At 44.1% G+C, this 20,319-nt stretch overlaps 1 protein-coding gene across 1 annotated transcript; it reads right to left on the bottom strand.

Moving 5' to 3' along the window:
* Positions 1-16,186: 16,186 nt before the first annotated feature.
* LOC106600627 (transcription factor MafB-like) lies at positions 16,187-20,088 on the bottom strand. Its single transcript, XM_014192121.2, has one exon. The coding sequence runs from the start codon at positions 19,556-19,558 to the stop codon at positions 18,509-18,511; it is 1,050 nt and encodes a 349-aa protein (XP_014047596.1). The 5' UTR covers positions 19,559-20,088; the 3' UTR covers positions 16,187-18,508.
* Positions 20,089-20,319: the final 231 nt, after the last annotated feature.

The following is a 20,319-nucleotide window of genomic DNA, read 5'->3' as shown; positions in this document are numbered from 1 at the left end:
TTTGATGATCTTCATCAGATGACAACCCTAGGACATTATGTTATACAATGCATGCATGTTTTGTTCAATCAAGTTCATATTTATATCAAAAAACAGCTTTTTTACATTAGCATGTGACGTTCAGAACTAGCATACCCCCCGCAAACATCCGGTGAATTTACTAAATTACTCACGATAAACGTTCACAAAAAACCTAACAATTATTTTAAGAATTATAGATACAGAACTCCTCTATGCACTCGATATGTCCGATTTTAAAATAGCTTTTCGGTGAAAGCACATTTTGCAATATTCTCAGTAGATAGCCCGGCCATCACGGCTAGCCATTTAGACACCGACCAAGTTTAGCCCTGACAAAACTCCGATTTACTATTACAAAAGTTTGATTACCTTTGTTGTCTTCGTCAGAATGCACTCCCAGGACTGCTACTTCAATAACAAATGTTGGTTTGGTCCAAAATAATCCATCGTTATATCCAAATAGCGGCGTTTTGTTCGTGCGTTCAAGACACTATCCGAAGTGTAAATAAGGGTCACGAGCATGGCGCAATTCGTGACAAAAGATTTCTAAATATTCCATTACCGTACTTCGAAGCATGTCAACCGCTGTTTAAAATCTATTTTTATGCCATTTTTCTCGTAAAAAGCGATAATATTCCGACCGGGAATCTGCGTTTAGGTAAACAGACGAAAGAAAACATAGCATGGTGTCGACGCGGGCACGCGCCTGAGTCTCACAGTCCTGTAACCAGCCACTACCCAAACGCACTACTTTTTTTCAACCAGAGCCTGCAAAGCCACGATTCAGCTTTTTGCTGCCTTCTGAGAGCCCATGGGAGCCGTAGGAAGTGTCACGTAACAGCAGAGATCCTCTGTAATGGATAGAGATAATCAAGAAGGGCAAGAAATTGTCAGACAGGGCACATCCTGCATGGAATCTTCTCAGGTTTTGGCCTGCCATTTGAGTTCTGTTATACTCACAGACACCATTCAAACAGTTTTAGAAACTTTGGAGTGTTTTCTATCCAAAGCTAATAATTATGCATATTCTAGTTTCTGGGCAGGAGTAATAATCAGATTAAATCGTCTATGTTTTTAATCCGGCTGTGAAAATACTGCCCCCTAGCCATAACAGGATAACAAAGGCTGTGCAACTGATTACACTGCTTTTAACACAGAATGTTTTCAACTTAGACATTTATACCCACATAAGTGCGCATTCAACTTGTCCTTAACTGGAATTTGAACTCACAACCTCTTGGTTCATGGCATTCCAATATTCCTTCTTCGCTACCATGTCTGTATGAATTAAATAATAATTTTAAGTTGAATGAACATATGAGGCAATTTGAGCAAATGCATCATAATTTGAGCAAATACCTACATTTTCCCATGTATCTACAGTGGGGGGGAAAAGTATTTGATCCCCTGCTGATTTTGTACGTTTTCCCACTGACAAAGAAATGATCAGTCTATAATTTTAATGGTAAGTTTATTTGAACAGTGAGAGACAGAATAACAACAAAAATATCCAGAATAACAACAAAAATATCCAGAAAAACGCATGTCAGAAATGTTATAAGTTGATTTGCATTTTAATGAGGGAAATAAGTATTTGACCCCCTCTCAATCAGAAAGATTTCTGGCTCCCAGGTGTCTTTTATACAGGTAATGAGCTGAGATTAGTAGCACACTCTTAATTAAAGGGAGTGCTCCTAACCGCAGCTTGGTACCTGTAAAAAAAGACACCTGTCCACAGAAGCAATCAATCAGATTCCAAACTCTCCACCATGGCCAAGACCAAAGAGCTCTCCAAGGATGTCAGGGACAAGATTGTAGACCTACACAAGGCTGGAATGGGCTACAAGACCATCGCCAAGCAGCATGGTGAGAAGGTGACAACATTTGGTGCGATTATTCGCAAATGGAAGAAACACAAAAGAACTGTAAATATCCCTCGGCCTGGGGCTCCATGCAAGATCTCACCTCGTGGAGCTGCAATGATCACGAGAACGGTGTGGAATTAGCTCAGAATTACATGGGAGGATCTTGTCAATGATCTCAAGGCAGCTGGGACCACAGTCACCAAGAAAACAATTGGTAACCCACTACGCCGTGAAGGACTGAAATCCCGCAGCGCCCACATGGTCCCCCTGCTCAAGAATACATATACATGCCCGTCTGAAGTTTTCCAATGAACATCTGAATGATTCAGAGGACAACTGGGTGAAAGTGTTGTGGTCAGATGAGACCAAAATGGAGCTCTTTCGCATCAACTCAACTCGCCGTGTTTGGAGGAGGAGGAATGCTGCCTATGACCCCCAAGAACACCATCCCAACCGTCAAACATGGAGGTGGAAACATTATGATTTGGGGGTGTTTTTCTGCTAAGGGGACAGGACAACTTCACCGCATCAAAGGGACGATTTACGGGGTCATGTACCGTCAAATCTTGGGTGAGAACCTCCTTCCCTCAGCCAGGGCATTGAAAATGGGTTGTGGATGGGTATTCCAGCATGACAATGACCCAAAACACACAGCCAAGGCAACAAAGGAGTGGCTCAAGAAGAAGCACATTAAGGTCCTGGAGTGGCCTAGCCAGTCTCCAGACCTTAATCCCATAGAAAATCTGTGGAGGGAGCTGAAGGTTCGAGTTGCCAAACGTCAGCCTTGAAACCTTAAGGACTTGGAGAAGATCTGCAAAGAGGAGTGGGACAAAATCCCTCCTGAGATGTGTGCAAACCTGGTGGCCAACTACAAGAAACATCTGACCTCTGATTGCCAACAAGGGTTTTTCCACCAAGTACTAAATCATGTTTTGCAGAGGGGTCAAATAGTTATTTCCCTCATTAAAATGCAAATCAATTTATAACATTTTTGACATGCGTTTTTCTGGATTTTTTTGTTGTTATTCTGTCTCTCACTGTTCAAATAAACCTACTATTAAAATTATAGACTGATCATTTCTTTGTAAGTGGGCAAACATACAAAGTCAGCAGGGGATCAAATACTTTTTTCCCCCACTGTAAGTTTGGGCTAACTAAAAATGTTGAGATCAGCTAACACTTTGACCGAAAAGTTGAGTAAATTAAAAAAGGCAGTAGAACCAGTTACTTAATCATGTTTAGTTGAAACAACTCAATATTTTGTTTTACAGAGTATATGTTTGGGGCTAGTGAGCTGTAACTGTCCTGCACAGATGGTTGTAGGAGCTGAACCTGGTATTCAGTGCTGCCTGAAGGCCAAACAAGTAGCTGTGTGTATGTGTTTGGCTGGGAGCAGGGAGCTGGCAGAGCAGAAGCTGCTGCATGCAAATAGCATCTCAGCGGGGGGAGTGAATGTGTGATCGGAGACTAAAATCATTACAGTACGCCTGGTCACTGTGTCCTTGGCTGGGCTTCCTGCTTCCTCTAGCTAGCTACCATCCTCCCTTTCTGTCTAACCCCTCCTCTTCTCTCTATGGTAATGTAAGTTATTTTACATTCCCTGCAAACTTCTCTCATCCATGTATTCCCTCCACTTTTCATCTCCCCATCGCTCTTTACTAACTGCTTTCACCCTAGTTTCCCCCCAAACATGCCCACACAACCACTATGGGGCAGTATTTCAGACAGACAGACAGACAGACAGACAAGACTTTTGACTTTCTTTACTGAAACATTCTCATTTCATTTAAAACTCACCCCCCCATAAAATATATATATATGACCCTGTTCCTCCTTGTTAGCCAAATAGCTAACTTTGCCTGAGCAAACAGAAAATTCAACCAAACACATTTGGTCTTCTCCTTACTCGAATACCTGTATCCCATTATAAAACACCACCAGTAAAAAGCACCCCCAACCTCTCACACAGACATTCCAACAGAGACATTAATGACGTTAACCTGGCACACACAGAAAACACATGAATCACAGTTTCTTTCATTACACAGAAAGGACACCCCTGCCCGACTCCCGGTTCAACCCATGCCAACCAGCTGTTAGTGCCCAGGGTTCCATGAAGAACCCTCCACTGGAGGTCCCCTGACCTCTTTGGTACTAGGGGTTTGTAAAACCCCCTCCATCTAAAACCCACCATACTCCCTGCCCCACATACCCCCTGCCACTGATGTGCCTTCACTCCTGTTAGGCTCCTAATGTTCCTAACCTTAACGCAGAGGTTGTAGAGGGCTTTACCTCCCACCCCTTCAAACTCCCCCTGGCTCGGGGTGTTAAAATCTAACAAGTCCTCCAGACAAACTTGCCAGTCTCCAGTATCTGCCGTCACCTGCAGTGGCGGAAACATTGGTGGCCCCCCTCCCTTTGGCCACTCAAACATCCCCCTTACCGGCTCAGACAGTACCTCCTGGACCTCCTCCAGTAATCTCTCCAGCAGCCTAAGAGACATTATTCCTGTTTGTTGTGCCAAGAATTCCAGGGTTTTCCACCCCTCCTCTCCCAGCAGTCTCAGGTCACCCAGCCTTTGTAAACCCCCTGCCATCAGTTGCCTCTGCAGGGTGGCCGACTGAACCGATCTCAAAGGGATGGCTGGGTTGTGGAAGATAAGCTCCTCCCACAGCCCAGTCTCCACACCCCCTTCTCGTGTGGGCCTTAGCAGCTGCCAGGCCCTCAGCATTGCAGAATAAAAATCGAAGAGACCTGCTGTACTCAGCCTCTCCAGCTTCATGAAGAACAGCTGCCGGTCCAACCCTAATCCGCCAGCTCTCCTCAGCAGCACGCATGCTGGTTCCCTCCAGCCAACATCAGTATGGTACAGCAGTCTCTGCACTGCCTTCAGCCGGAAGGCAGCCATCCTGCTCTCCAGTTCCACCAGGCCCTGTCCTCCTTCGTGGACGGTCATGTACAACACTGTCACCCTCAGCCAATGATGGCCCGACCAGAAGAAGTCCACCAGCTTGCGTTGCAGGTCTGCGAGCAGACCGGCGGGGGGGTTGAGGACAGCCAGTTTATGCCACAGGGAAGATGCCACCAGGTTGTTAATTATCAGCACCCTCCCTCTATATTGTAACGGTTTTGACTTGAGGTTATCGTTTATAGGGGTGCCAGGTAGGTTGTGCCTACCAGAGAAAATATTGGTTTCTCCTTTTTGTTTGGGAGGGAATGAGTCCCATCTGGTCCGTCAAGTCTACACCAATACAAAAGACTCATGTAAAAGTCAGGATGGAAATTCACTTTTCATAAACCCTTAAAACATTGGAAAGAACTTACAAAACAACTGTATTCTCTTGCGTGGGTTGTATTGCCAACATAAATGATCACACACATAACAACATAACAATTAATGAGCTCTGGTTCCTCCAGAAATGTCCTGTACCTCGGGCCTAAAAAGAGTCCAGGCTGGGAAACAAGTTCAGGGAACTCAAGTGACCTTAGTCACGCAATGTTTGTCCGTTCATACCAGTGTAGCGTAAACCCAGTATCAATCAAAATAACATTTTACCACACAACTATAAAGCGTATCACATCTTAATACGTCCTCACTTACACTTAACTACATAAATCATCATGGTATACATCACACCAAAACAAATGAAATACCGTATACAAAAAGGTTGTAGTTAGTCAGACAAGCCAATCCGCCGACAGATCTCCAGCGGAGAAAGGCCACGAAGAACAACGGAGAGGTGTAGTCCACAGACGCAAAGAGTGGATCCGATCCTGGGTAGACTTGCTATTAGGCTACAAAGTACACTTTTAACTGCAACACAACAAACGGAAGAGAGAAGCTTCAGAACTGAGGGTTGAACACATCCTCATTCACGTCTCCATCACAACCCCACTTTTGCGCAGCTGATGCTGGCTATTTAATTGGGAATTAAAGGGAATGCACCCTATTGGAAGGAGAAGCACTATTTAATTGAGAATTAAAGGGAAAGCGCCCTATTGGAAGGAGAAGCACTGAGACGGTTCAGGAAAATTCAGGGCCGTCACAATATGACACTTTGGACAGGAGCCACCTCCACCTGGCCAGTCTTGACACCACTGCCTGTGACAGCCCCTCCCAGTTCTTCCTGACCCACTTCTCCGAGCCCAGGTACACCCCCAACACTTTAAGCCCTTCACAACCCCACTGCAAACCCCCTGGAAGCAGAGGAGGAGCCCTATCCCCCCATGCCCCACATAAGAGCTTTGCTCTTGCCCCAGTTTACCTTAGCTGATGAAGCTCCTTCGTACACCTTCAGACTGGTCTCTAGCGCCTGCATATCTTGACCATCCCTGACAATCACAGAAACATCATCTGCATATACTGACACTGCTATTCCTGTCACCACATCCATGCCTGTCCAGCACACTCCCTGCAGTCTCCTGCGTAGCAGTCCTAAAAAAGGCTCAATGGCTAGTGTGTATAACTGCCAGATAGAGGGCATCCTTGTCTAATGCCCCGTCTCACCCAGACTGGCCTACTGAGCCCCCCTCCCACCTTAACAATACATGACACCCCAGCATAGAACAGCTTCACACATGTCAAAAAACTCTTCCCAATCCCAAAGACAGACATCACATTAACCTGTTATGGCTAGGGGCCAGTATTTTCACGGCTGGATAAAAAAACGTACCCGATTTAATCTGGTTACCACTCCTACCCAGTAACTAGAATATGCATATACTTATTACATATGGATAGAAAACACCCTAAAGTTTCTAAAACTGTTTGAATGGTGTCTGTGAGTATAACAGAACTCATTTGGCAGGCAAAAACCTGACAAGGTTTCAGGCAGGAAGTGGCCTGTCTGACAAGGTGTCGTTCTTCTTGTCTCTGTTTATTGAAGAGTGAGGATCTTAGCTGTCCCATGACACTTCCTACGGCTGCCATAGGGTCTCAGAAGGCGGTAAAAAGCTGAATCGTGGCTTTGCAGGCTCTGGCTGAAAAAAAGTAGCGCGTTTGGGTAGTGGCTGGTTACAGTACTGTGAGACTCAGGCTCGTGCCCGCGTCGACCGAAAGTTTTGTTTACTTTCCTCTGTTTAGCTAAAAGGAGATTCCCGGTCGGAATATTATCGCTTTTTTACGAGAAAAATGGCATAAAAATGGATTTTAAACAGCGGTTGACATGCTTCGAAGTACGGTAATGGAATATTTAGATTTTTTTTGTCACGAATTGCGCCATGCGCGCGACCCTGATATACCATTTCAGATAGTGTCTGGGACGCACGAACAAAACGCCGCTATTCGGATATAACGATGGATTATTTTGGACCAAACCATCATTTGTTATTGAAGTAGCAGTCCTGGGAGTGCATTCTGACGAAGACAACAAAAGGTAATCAAGCTTTTATAATAGTAAACCTGATATTGGTGAGTGCTAAACTTGTCGGGTGTCTAAATAGCTAGCCCGTGATGCCTGGGCTATGTACTTAGAATATTGCAAAATGTGCTTTCACCAAAAAGCTATTTTAAAATCAGACATATCGAGTGCATAGAGGAGTTCTGTATCTATAATTCTTAAAATAATTGTTATGCTTTTTGTGAAGGTTTATCGTGAGTAATTTAGTAAATTCTTAGTGAATTCGCCGGAAGTTTGCGGTGGGTATGCTAGTTCTGAACGTCACATGCTAATGTAAAAAGCTGGTTTTTGATATAAATATGAACTTGATTGAACAAAACATGCATGTATTGTATAACATAATGTCCTAGGGTTGTCATCTGATGAAGATCATCAAAGGTTAGTGCTGCATTTAGCTGTCTTCTGGGTTTTTGTGACATTATATGCTAGCTTGAAAAATGGGTGTCTTATTATTTCTGGCTTGGCACTCTGCTGACATAATCTAATGTTTTGCTTTCGTTGTAAAGCCTTTTTGAAATCGGACAGTGTGGTTAGATAAAGGAGAGTCTTATCTTTAAAATGCTGTGAAATAGTCATATGTTTGAAAAATTGAAGTTTTTGTATTTTTGAGGAATTTGTAATTCGCGCCACGCCTATCATTGGATATTGGAGCAGGTGTTCCGCTAGCGGAACGTCTAGATGTAAGAGGTTAAACAGATACTCATGGTCCACTCTATCAAAAGCCTTCTCTTGATCTAAAGAGACCAGTCCAAAGTTCACATTAGAACCTCTCGACAAGTCCAACATGTCCCTAATTAAGAACAAGTTGTCCGTGATTGAGCGTCCCGGTACACAATATGTTTGGTCCTTATGTACTATCGAGTCCAAGTGGGACTTCAGTCTGTTAGAGAGGACCTTGGCAAATATCTTGTAGTCCGCACAGAGCAATGCCACAGGCCTCCAGTTCTTAAGTTCACACAAGTCCCCTTTTTTGGGCAGTAGAGTCAGAGCCGCCCGACGGCAGCTCATCGGCAACTCTCCTACCCCGACGCATTCACGCAACACGCAAAAGAAATCCTGTCCAATTATTCCCCAGAATGTTTTATAAAACTCCACTGGGAGTCCATCGACCCCCGGTGCACGACCGGGGGACATCTGGGTTACGGCCTCTGCCAGTTCATGGGACAACAGAGGAACGTCCAAATCGTCCCTCTGTGCCAGAGAAAGTTTAGGGAGTCCTGTGAACAAGACCTGAGCACACAAAGGATCACACTCTTCTGCCCTATACAATTCAGTATAAAACTCCACAGTCCGCTCCCGCATCTCACCCACCACAGAGGTCACCCGCCCATCAGACAGCCGTAGACAATGCATACCCTTGGCTTCACTGCTCTGTCGTTCCAAACCAAAGAAGAAGGAGCTGGGAGCATCCATCTCCTTGAGCATGGAGAATCTAGCTCTTACAAGTGCTCCCTTTGCTTTAACCTGGAAAAAACTGCCCAGGTCCCTGCGTAATTCAGCTAAATTAGCCTGGAGGCCTACATTGCCTTGCCCCACCATCTCTACCTCCATCTCACTAATACACCGCTCTAGTTCCCCCAATACTCTCCTAGCCTCTGAGGATGAGAGAGCTGTGTATTGTTGACAGAAAAGCTGAATTTGGACTTTCCCCACATCCCACCATTGGCTCAGAGACTCATACTCCTCTATTTGCTGCCTCCAGCTTTCCCAGAAGGTCTGGAAACCTGCGCAAAAAGTGGCATCTTGTAAGAGCTTTACATTGAATTTCCAATAGGATGCCTGCCTGGGCCCTGGTGAAATAGACAGCCGAGCCATGGTTATGTGATGATCGGAAAACCCCACCGGGAGAATGGTAGCGCCCAACAGCCTATTGCTCCGATTCCTAGACATATAAAACCAATCAAGTCGGGCTGCACTCACCCTAGCCCCAAAAACCTTCACCCATGTGTACTGTCTTGTGTTCGGATGTTTAGTTCTCCAAACATCCACTAAGTCGAACTGATTAATAATGTCCCTTAACACTCCCACTGACACTGAATGAGGCTCTTCCCCATTTCTGTCTTTTGTAAAATCCATTGTGCAGTTCCAGTCCCCTCCAACCACCAGCGTCTCCTCAGGCCTTACCTGTGAGAGTTCCTGTCTAAGACTCCCAAATAGAACCCATCTTTCTCTCCCTGTGTTAGGCACATACACATTTATAAAGACAAACCCCATGTTGTTAATTTCTGCTTTAACAACAAGGAGCCTACCCCTACACACCTCCTTTGAGGAGCACATTTTTACAGACAGACCCGGTGCAAAAAGGACTGCCACTCCTGCACTAAGATTTGTCCCATGGCTCAACACACTTGCCCCTTTCCACCAGAGCCCCCAATCGACTTCATTCAACACATCACTATGTGTCTCCTGCAGAAACAACACCTGTACTTTTTTTTGTTTTACATATTCACCCAACACACTCCTCTTTCCCGCATCTCTGGCGCCATTTATATTGAGCGAGCCTACCCGTAGAGTCTCCATAAGAAGTGGGAGAAAAGCCAGCAGAGAAAAAAGACCAATAGCAAAGCTCAAAAACCCCAGTGTCAGAAAGAAAGTATACATCTAAACAGTGTCCGAAGGTAAACCCTTACGCACTGTTGTGACCCACTTCCTCAACCTAAACCGTTTCCTGGGTGAGAGGACACCATGCCCCTCATTTTTCACAGCATGTTGTACTGATCGTACAAACTTTCTTGAATCAGGGAAAAAAGCCTCAAGATTAACTTTTTTCCCCTTGGTCTCATTCAGGAACCTTGTCAGTTCTCTCAACGTGTACTTAGACCCCTCTCTCTGCTTGACTTGCTGTCAGCTCCGGGCCTATTGAAGAGGAGTCTGAAAAAAATATCTCCTCATCCTCTTCCTCAGACTCACTTTCCTCCTCATCTCTATCTCCCACCCTGACCACCTGCTCTTCCTCTCTGTTCATGGCATCCCCCACAGCAACAGGCAAAATTTCCATTGTGCCTTTAACCACACCCTTTTTCCTTTTCCGCTTGACACCCTCCTCCTCCCCCCTAGTCTCTTACACTTCCCCACTATACTCTCCTCATCCACTAGCATAACCTGACTAGACCTAGCATCCTCTACACCACCCTCCATAGCATGACTAGGCCCAGCATCATTTACACCATCCTCCATATCATAGCTAAGCCCAGCCTCAGCTACCCCACCATCTCTAGCCTGACTAGGCTTAGCCTCCACTACCCCACCATCTCTAGCCTGACTAGACCCAGCCTCCGCTACACCACCATCTCTAGCCTGACTAGACCCAGCCTCCACTACACCACCATCTCTAGTCTGACTAGACCCAGCCTCCTCTACCCCACCATCCCTAGTCTGACTAGACCCAGCCTCCTCTACCCCACCATCTCTTGCCTTACTAGACCCAGCCTCAGCTACCCCACCATCCCTGGTATGACTAGGCCCAGCCTCTGCTGTCTGCATCTCATTTCCCCCTGCACTTTGACCTCGATTTCCCCCACCGGCGCTTGTACCCTCACTTTGTCTACGGCCTTTATGTGGGCACGCAAAGCTCTTATGCCCCAAATCCCCACACTCAAAACACCGTAGACTGTCTGTGCTGGCAAACCCTGCATAGAGCCCCTGTATTTCACACACACGTGTCTATTAATGATAATATTAATAAGAATAACATCAGCATCGCTATTACCATACAGTATGCCTATTACACTAGTGTTGAACCTAATCACCTTACACTGCCATCCCCTGTCCTCCTCAAATACAAAGAGAGAATAATAATTGAATAGCATTAATACTGTGGATATTACTGGTTAAATACAGTAGGCCTACTCTTACACAATACATGTCTGTAGTTGACTCCAGTACAGTAGTGTTGGCTGACTGTCTCCTGTACTCTCTCTTTTCTCTTACACACTGAGAATGTAAACCAGACTGAGATTCCCTGGGCTCTGATTGGTGAATTCCACGTCTGGCGGTTTTGTCCTTGAGAATGCGCAGACATGGGCCAGATAATGTTCCGACACCAGAAACTCTAAACTCAGACCCAGATCAACACATCCTCTCCTCCTACTCTGCTATTGCGGTACAGGATGAAGGAATTGAGTGATGTCTTAAATGAAAGCACTACATGTCCCCAGTCCATCTACAGAAATTTGAGGATAGATGTATTGTACAGTTGAAGTCGGAAGTTTACATACACCTTAGCGAAATACATTTAAACTCAGTTTTTCACATTTCCTGACATTTAATCCTAGTAAAAATTCCCTGTCTTATGTCAGTTAGGATCACCACTTTATTTTAAGAATGTGAAATGTCAGAATAATAAATGGAGAGAATTATTTATTTCAGCTTTTATTTCATCACATTTCCAGTGGGTCCAGTGGGTCAGAAGTGTACATATCCTCAATTAGTATTTGGTATTCAGGTTTGTAGTCCTCCTTGCTCGCGCACGCTTTTTCAGTTCTTCCCACAAATTTTCTACAGGCTTGAGGTCAGGGCTTTGTGATGGCCACTCCAATACCTTGACTTTGGAAGCATGCTTGGGGTCATCGTCCATTTGGAAGACCCATTTGCGACCAAGCTTTAACTTCCTGACTGATGTCTTAAGATTTTCAGGCGGCAGGTAGCCTAGTGGTTAGAGTGTTAGACTAGTAACTAACTGGAAGGTTGCAAGATCGAATCCCTGAGCTGATAAGGTAAAAATCTGTCGTTCTGCCCCTGAACAAGGCAGTTAACCCACTATTCCTAGGCCGTAACTGAAAATAAGAATTTGTTCTTAACTGACTTGCCTAGTTAAATAAAGGCAAATAATAATAATATGATGTAATCTATTTTGTGAAGTGCACCAGTCCCTCCAGCAGCAAAGCACTCCCAGAACATGATGCTGCCACCCCCGTCCTTCACGGTTGGGATGGTGTTCTTCGGCTTGCAAGCCTCCCCCAGTTCTATTTTTGTTTCATCAGACCAGAGGACATTTCTCCAAAAAGTACCATCTTTGTCCCCATGTGCAGTTCCAAACCGTAGTCTGGCTTTTTTATGGCGGTTTTGGAGCAGTGGCTTCTTCCTTGCTGAGCAGCTTTTCAGGTTATGTCGAAATAGGACTCGTTTTACTGTGGATATAGATACTTTTGTACCTGTTTCCTCCAGCATCTTCACAAGGTCCTTTGCTGTTGTTCTGGGATTGATTTGCACTTTTCTCACCCAAGTACGTTCATCTCCAGGAGACAGAACGTGTCTCCTTCCTGAGCGGTATGACGGCTGCGTGGTCGCATGGTGTTTATACTTGAGTACTATTGTTTGTACAGATGAACGTGGCACCTTCAGGCGTTTGGAAATTGCTCCCAAGGATGAACCAAACATGTGGAGGTCTTGGCTGATTTCTTTTGATTTTCCAATGATGTCAAGCAAAGAGGCACTGGGTTTGAAGGTAGGCCTTGAAATACATCCACAGGTACATCTCCAGTTGACTCAAATTATGTCAGTTATCCTATCAGAAGCTTCGAAAGCCATGATATCATTTTCTGGAATGTTCCAAGCTGTTTAAAGGCACATCAACTTAGTGTATGTAGACTTCTGACACACAAAATGTGATGCAATGAATTATAAGTGAAATAATCTGTCTGTAAACAGTTGTTGGAAAAAGTACTTGTGTCATGCACAAAGTAGATGTCCTAACTGACTTGCCAAAACTATAGTTTGTTAACAAGAAATGTGTGGAGTGGTTGAAAAATGAGTTTTAATGACTCCAACCTAAGTGTATGTAATCTTCCGACTTCAACTGTATGTCTAATGCCATATGAATAATAAAGATATAGATGGATTGTATGTCTAAAGAGTAGTGACTGGATTACATGGGTGATGCCATTGCTATGCCTTCTCTGTAAAGACACTGTGGCATCTATCCCCAACATGCAGCTATCTCATCCACCTAGGAAGTTATAATTGTATAATTAAAATTGCACCTGCATTCTAAATGTAGGCCTATTATATTAAAGTGTGAATTGCAAAATTCAAATATCTTCACACACACACACACACACACACACACACACACACACACACACACACACACACACACACACACACACACACAGTGGCGGATTTAGGTATAGCCGACATGGGCAGCCGCCCAGGGTGGCATCTTGTCGGGAGCGGCACAAGGCGCCCGCACCAAAAAAAATGGAATGGTGACATTTGCGCGAACGGTTTTCTATCGCTCATTTGCACGTCACGTCAATGATATCATGTCACCGTTTGGGACTGTGGCTCAATTAACCTTGTCGGAGTGGGCGCCCTGATTCTAGTTTGTGAGCTAGGCAGGCTACTGCCTGGGAGGGTCTCCCACTCAGAAGTACGAGGTGGGGAGGGGGGCGGGGGTAGGTTGACCTCAGGTCTACCCACTGGAAGCCCAAGGTAGGGGAAGGGGTAGGTTGACCTCAGGTCTCCCCACTGGAAGCCCGAGGTAGGGGCGCGGGGGTAGTTTGACCTCAGGTCTCCCTACTGGAATCCCGAGGTAGGAATCGGGGGTAGTTTGACCTCAGGTCTCCCCACTGGAACCCCGAGGTAGGACGCGGGGGTAGTTTGACCTCAGGTCTCCCCACTGGAAGCCCGAGGTAGGGAGACGGGGGTAGTTTGACCTCAGGTCTCCCCACTGGAAGCCCGAGGTAGGGAGGCGGGGGTAGTTTGACCTCCGGTCTCCCCACTGGAATCCCGAGGTAGGGATCCGGGGGTAGTTTGACCTCAGGTCTCCCCACTGGAAGCCCGAGGTAGGGGAGGCGAGGGACTCTATGAAATAGCGCTCCTCTGTGTACAGCACTAATGCAATTAGTAAAATTAGTCACACTACGAAATGCTACCAAATAAACCACAATTCATTCATACTACTGTGAATATATAGTTTCACAGACGTATTATTGCATTTTTTTCTGGTTTGTGCGAAATCGTTAAGAATAATATAAAATCAGTCTGCACACCACCAAGGTGAATTGTTTAGTCTCAAGTCTTGGTTGACAGAGTTGGGGGATGGGTAATGTATTGATGCTCGAGTGCCAAATCAACACGAATGTGTTTCTATTTGTCTTTGTTACTTCTTTTTGATATTTATGAGTTATTTATGAGTCTTATTTTTTTATATATTTTTATATTTATATAGTTTTAAATGTTATTTTTATTTATTTGTGTTTTTCCAAATGTCTGAATAAAAATGACAGTTAGTGCAGAATGGGGCTTCTGGGGGGAAAGAACAAGTCCCATTCGGAATTCACCTTTCTCTGCCATCATTACGCAGCACCTGTTACGCTATTTTTGTAGGCCTGGAAGAAGTAAGCCTACAAATGAAACACACAGACAACTCATGAAGGCCTAGTGTAGGATTAATAGCAGAATGATAGCGGCATTTGAAAGTTTAAGGGCTCTATGCAATCCATATCGAGGAAATTCAACGTTACAGCGCGGTTTAGGTACAAAGGTAATGTTCCCGTTTTAGCTGAGACTGCATTTAAACACTGCATATGTTGGCTCAATCGGAAATTACTTTTAAATTTAGATCGTGCAAAATGTATCACTTCAGCGATACAAATTGAATCGAGCCCAAATCTCCTTACCCAGCTGCTCGCAGAGTGTTGCAAGGTCAAATATCTAATTTTATCGTTGGCACCTGCAATGACGGGAATTCTGCAAAAGTCAGCAGCATGGGCCAGCACACAAACCCAGTACAGTTTCGATTCTGTCGCACGCAGTATTTGGTCTAATTCCAGGCTTCCACCATGCAACGTGTCTTTAAATCAGGAGGCTACCATAAAATTAACAAAAGGCCTGCTGCAAGTGACAGCAAAATGCAAGCGCAGACTGGTAAAGTAAGCTATGACCATACTGGGCCTACTACATTCCTTTTGCCTCTGTAACATGTGAACCTTGTGTCAGTAGTAATAGCCAACAGGGCCAGGCTACTTCACTAAGAAATGAGACTAGTCTGTGTTTCCGAGAGGTTGAACATGGGGCATTCTAGACATTGGGCATAAACCTTTAGGCTACATGTCATAAGCGAGATGTTATGACCTCAAATCAACAGTCTCGATAAAAATGCCTAAACCACATTAACCATAAGGTTAAATCTGTGCAAAGCATAGTTCTGTAATATTGAGCATCAAAGTTGTCACATCCCATTTCTCTGAACTGTTTTGTAGTGAATTATTCTTTCATAACCCAATAAGCTCCTCACCTTAAAGGTCCTTAAAGTGCAGAGTCAAAATCCTGAGACATTTGTAAATTCGTTTTTTTAGGGGGTGCAATCACAGATAGAACCTCATGGCTCTGAAATGTCAATCATGGGTTCAGCTATAAGGTTCTATCTGACACTTTGAATTAGACATTTTCCGTTTTTATGAATGCTGAGCTATTTGAATACATAAATGATAGAATATCACTATTTTACCAAGATAAGAGTCAGAACACATCATCACATACATTAAGAATTGTACAACAAACAACGATGTGACAGAATAATTTACTATAAGATTTCTGACAGTTGTTGTTTTACATGAATGCCATTATTGCTGGCTGGACTAGCCTAGACTATACTTGGAGGAAGTTGGCAATGACGTGTTCTGATTGGTCCATTTGTATTTTTTCAGGATTGTGATTGGATTGCAGATAGAAAAGTATAGGCCAAGTTCGTGTGTTTATGCATATAGAACTTTCTAGTTTTTTTCTCTTAAAATTTACTTTTTCAAAAATCGAACTTCACAGACATATGAAGAACCATCTAAAGGTCAAATATATGTGACAAACTCATTTTTGACAAAACATGTCAGATAGAACCTTACAGTCCCAAGATCTCATATTTATGTTCAGTATAGGCCACAACTGATGTTGACTCAGTCCGCTAAAAACGCTGTGACAGGAATTGGGCTATGTTTTACTGATGGAAAGATTTTCCATGAAAACTGTAGGTCTTCCCAATGACATACTTTTCCAAACTGTAAATGTGTAGCTCTATGTTGGTGTATAATATCGGACTGTGCCTGTTGTCTAACGCAACAAGTTACACCATGTTACCTAAACAAACCTGCAATTAGTTTGCTGACGTAATTCAGAGAGCGAGAGAAAGAGGGGAGTGAGAGTAGAATGAAAAGTCTGAGAAAGGTAAATGCCATTTCAATGACTTTAATAAGCAAAATAGGAAACCATTTCTTCCAAAAACAATAAAAATAAGATGAAACAGAAACCAGCCTGAATGGAACTACAACAGTTCAAATTTAAGATATTTTTTGTATCTTATTTATATAAACCGGACTGAAAATTGATCCTCATCATCATCATCGCAAAATACATGAAATTAAAAACAAAACAACAACCTGCTGCTGCAGTTTCAATTTGATTTCAACACAGTTGAATCAGTAACAAACCAAGAGATTGTAAATGCATGACTTTTCAACAATAGTTTTTAAATGCAAGCACCATGCTTATTCAATATGATCTGACAGTTTGTTAATTTTAATCGTTAAAATTACAACTTTAACTATGCATCTGGCCAGCAGAACCAGAATCACCAAATAATAATAATAAAATAGACGAAAAGATAATATCATATAACATACACAACAGTTTTCATTTTGAGAATTTTGCACAACCTGAATCCCTTTTTTTACTGACCGGCAGAATATTTTGGGGGAAAACATATAGCATTAATATATTTCAACGTCGTATTCCCGAAACGCATGCGCAATCCAAATACTTGGTCAATACCCTCACTTGGTCAACATTATTGAGTATGTTTGAGACACTTTATTAAAAAATGAAAAAGTACAAAATATGTCTATAGTAGACCTATATGACTGTTAATGGATGCAGCTGCACCTAATAAAATACTTTAATCAAGTTTCAATTAAATGACTCTCCTGCTACATTTGTTCTTCACATTACATTCACATTAGGGTTAGGCAATAGTTAACAGAACGGCATTTCTGGTTAAGACAAAACTCTTCTGACTACAGCACCACATTGAAATGGAATAACATGTGACAGTGTTTTTCTACAGTAGCCTATATGCATCCGAGGAGAGAGAATAACAAAACATTTATGGTGCTTAAATGTTATGCGCAAAGTACTCACTCATCTGATATTCTAGCGAGGCGTTTGTTTTTACAGTTTCGCACAATACATCACATTGTGTCATATGGTTATTATTAAGCTTGCATCTATCTTGTCTTTATTATGTCTTCTTTTAAGGGCGTCTGCACAAAACTCAAAATGAAAACTTAAAACAAGCCATTATCCAAAAAGTGCACTGAATATACAGTTTGTTATCTTTAAATGCAACTGCAAAATGGCAATATCTCTGAATCAATACCCACAGAATGAAACTCAAACAAAAACATGAAGAAAAGAAAACTCAAAGAAAGAAAGAAAAGTTAAAACCAGCCTCTTCAATCATGGTGTGCAGTTTTGCGTTGCGTAATATTTACAAGGCTACAGAACACCATGATACTGCACAGGCAGCCCTGCTGTACTGTCCCCATTCCATTCATCTAAACCCAACAACGCTATGGAGAAGCGCAGATCAACGACATGCTCTTATTAAGTAGTACAAAATATAAATTATTACCGTACATGTCCAGCATGCAGGATTAATATTTTAATGAGATTTTTGTTTCAATATATATTTGAAAATAACCAAGCAGGCAACCAATGAGATGTTGCATACAATGTCCCCCTTTGCGGGATAAGTAGGCAGAATTCAAGATTGCATAATGTGGAGTCTTGCTTTACAATTCTCTTTTCAGGCCCAGTGTCAAATGTGAGTCTCAAAACTCTGCGTTGTTTGTTGTGTAGGCCTATACGCCGGTCGGTCATCCCACTAACAGACACAGTAAAAGCAGTTGCATGAAAAGAGGAAAGTTTACCCGTAGTTTCTCTCTTCTCGTAGGAAGATGGAAAAAAGTATCTTCACTACAAGCAACTAATCTACAAAGATGCAGCATTGACAAAACATTCTACCTTGTTCTTTGTATCTCTGTTGTCACATGGATGGAGAGAGATGGTTACATATGAGACTATTACTATTTTATGGATAATTATTCTTATGTGAATATAGTTGCTGTCATTAGTATAGTCAAAATGACGGTGTATTTGAATATTATTATTTGTTCATCAGCAACAGTTGGTGGTAGGGTAGGGGAGAGTCAATAGAGCTATAATAACAACTCACATGAAAAACTCTGGAGATGACGGATTGTCCCTTGTGGACCCAGCCTCCCGGATCCCGTTATTCGCTCCCGTTCCTGTCAGTTTCTCGCACTTGAGTTTGTAGGCGTCCCTCTCGCGCGCCAGCCGATTGATCTCCGCCTTGAGTGCCTCCACCTGGTTTATCAGATGAGTCTTCTCGTTCTCCAGCACGTGTTTCTGCTGCACCCGCTTGAAGCGGCAGGACTGTGCGTAGCCCCTGTTTTTTAGGGTCCGCCTCTTCTGCTTGAGATGGATGACCTCGTCCTTGGTGAACCCCCGCAGGTGCCTGTTCAGCTCCCTCACAGACATGGACACCAGCTGGTCGTCAGAGAATCGGTCCTCCACGTTGCCTGAGCCTTGTTGCCCTTGGTGGTCGTGTTGGTGGTGGTGGAGGGCTTGGTGGGAGTCTGGGGAGACGGGGGACGGGCTGTCTGTGTCGTGGGTGTGTGGGTGGCTGTGCCCCACCTGATGTCCAGGCAGTTCATCTGGGTGGTGCGGAATGCCTCCCCCATAGGGATGGTAGTGCTGTTGGGGTTGGCCATGGGAGTTGTGGTGGTGAGGCCCTCTGTAGCCATCGAAGCTGCTCTGCTGCAGCTGGACATGCGGGGTCGGGGTGTGGCCATGGGCCGTGGCTCCAATCAGGGCCTCCACTGCATCCTCCGGGGTCAGGCTCAGCGTCTGTGGGTCGATCTGCTGGTGGTACCCACCGTTGGGCATCCAGTAGAGCTCCTCCAGATGGTTCTTCTGCTCTGTGGGGCTGAAGCTGGGTGAGGATGGCACCGAGCTGCATGGTGTGCTGATGGGGGTGGAGGACACAGAGCCCTGGGGCTGGAGCCGAGTACACTGGCGCACCCCGGCGCGTTCCAGCCCGGTCAGACCTTCCTTCTTCACGTCAAACTTCATTAGGTCAAAGTCGTTGACATATTCCAGAGCCAGAGGGCTGTTGGGGAGCTCTGGGCTCATGCTCAGCTCTGCGCTCATGGTGCTGCCACGACTTTTCTGCAGATTGGCGAAGGTGTTTGCCAGCATCGCAAAAAACAGACTTCTTAATAATAAGCGTCTGTTCTCCACTCTCGTCTCATGCAGTAGTTTTTCCTATTCCTCCAATGCTGCAGACTCGTGTGCTGTTGCATGCAACACCATTCGGAGAGGTTAAAAAGTAGATATTGAAAAAGAAGTGGAAAAAAAACATTCAGACTAGGGCACTGCAAACGACATAGGAATTTACTTCATGTCGCCTACTTCTGCTAACTGGCTCTGATCGGGTCAATAGACGAGAAGTGGAGGTAGAAATACTTCCGTCTCAGTGCATAGACTAAACGGTTAGTCCTTTCAGCAGAAACTAACTTAAAACATTTTTTAAAATACAAAATAATACAGAGTTGTCGTTGACCCAGGCTCCTGTCCTGGACAACTTTGTAGATATAAGGTATAGTTTTTGTTTTTCGCCAGTAAAATAAAAATAAGATAAGACTAGTGCGTCTGGTTTTTGATTGGAGAAGTAACCTTTTAGCTCTGCACTGCAGACATTTGAGCTCTCCTTCCTGACACACTCACTCTCCAGTATCCAACAGTCTGCGCTGACTGCCAGCACTTTATCCTTATAGCGCGCCGTGACGTCACGCTTAAAGGCAGGTCCCCTTGCCTGCCTGTCTCCAATGGGAGCGGTTTATTCTCCGAATTAGAATAACGGAGAAGATGGAGAGGTAGGAGGAGAACGGAAGGGAGGAGGGGGAGTGCTGTCAATTCAATTCAAGGGCCTTACTGGCATGGGAAACATATGTTAACGT

The sequence above is a fragment of the Salmo salar genome, chromosome ssa03, assembly GCF_905237065.1.
Source record: "Salmo salar chromosome ssa03, Ssal_v3.1, whole genome shotgun sequence".
In the NCBI taxonomy this organism is placed as follows: Eukaryota; Metazoa; Chordata; class Actinopteri; order Salmoniformes; family Salmonidae; genus Salmo; species Salmo salar.
Note: the sequence above shows the minus strand (reverse complement) of the source record. Positions and strands in the feature narration are given on the sequence as shown.

What these genes read in the sequence shown, in the direction of transcription:
- LOC106600627 (XM_014192121.2), bottom strand. Translation starts at nt 19,558, where the DNA reads ATGCTGGCAAACACCTTCGCCAATCTGCAGAAAAGTCGTGGCAGCACC.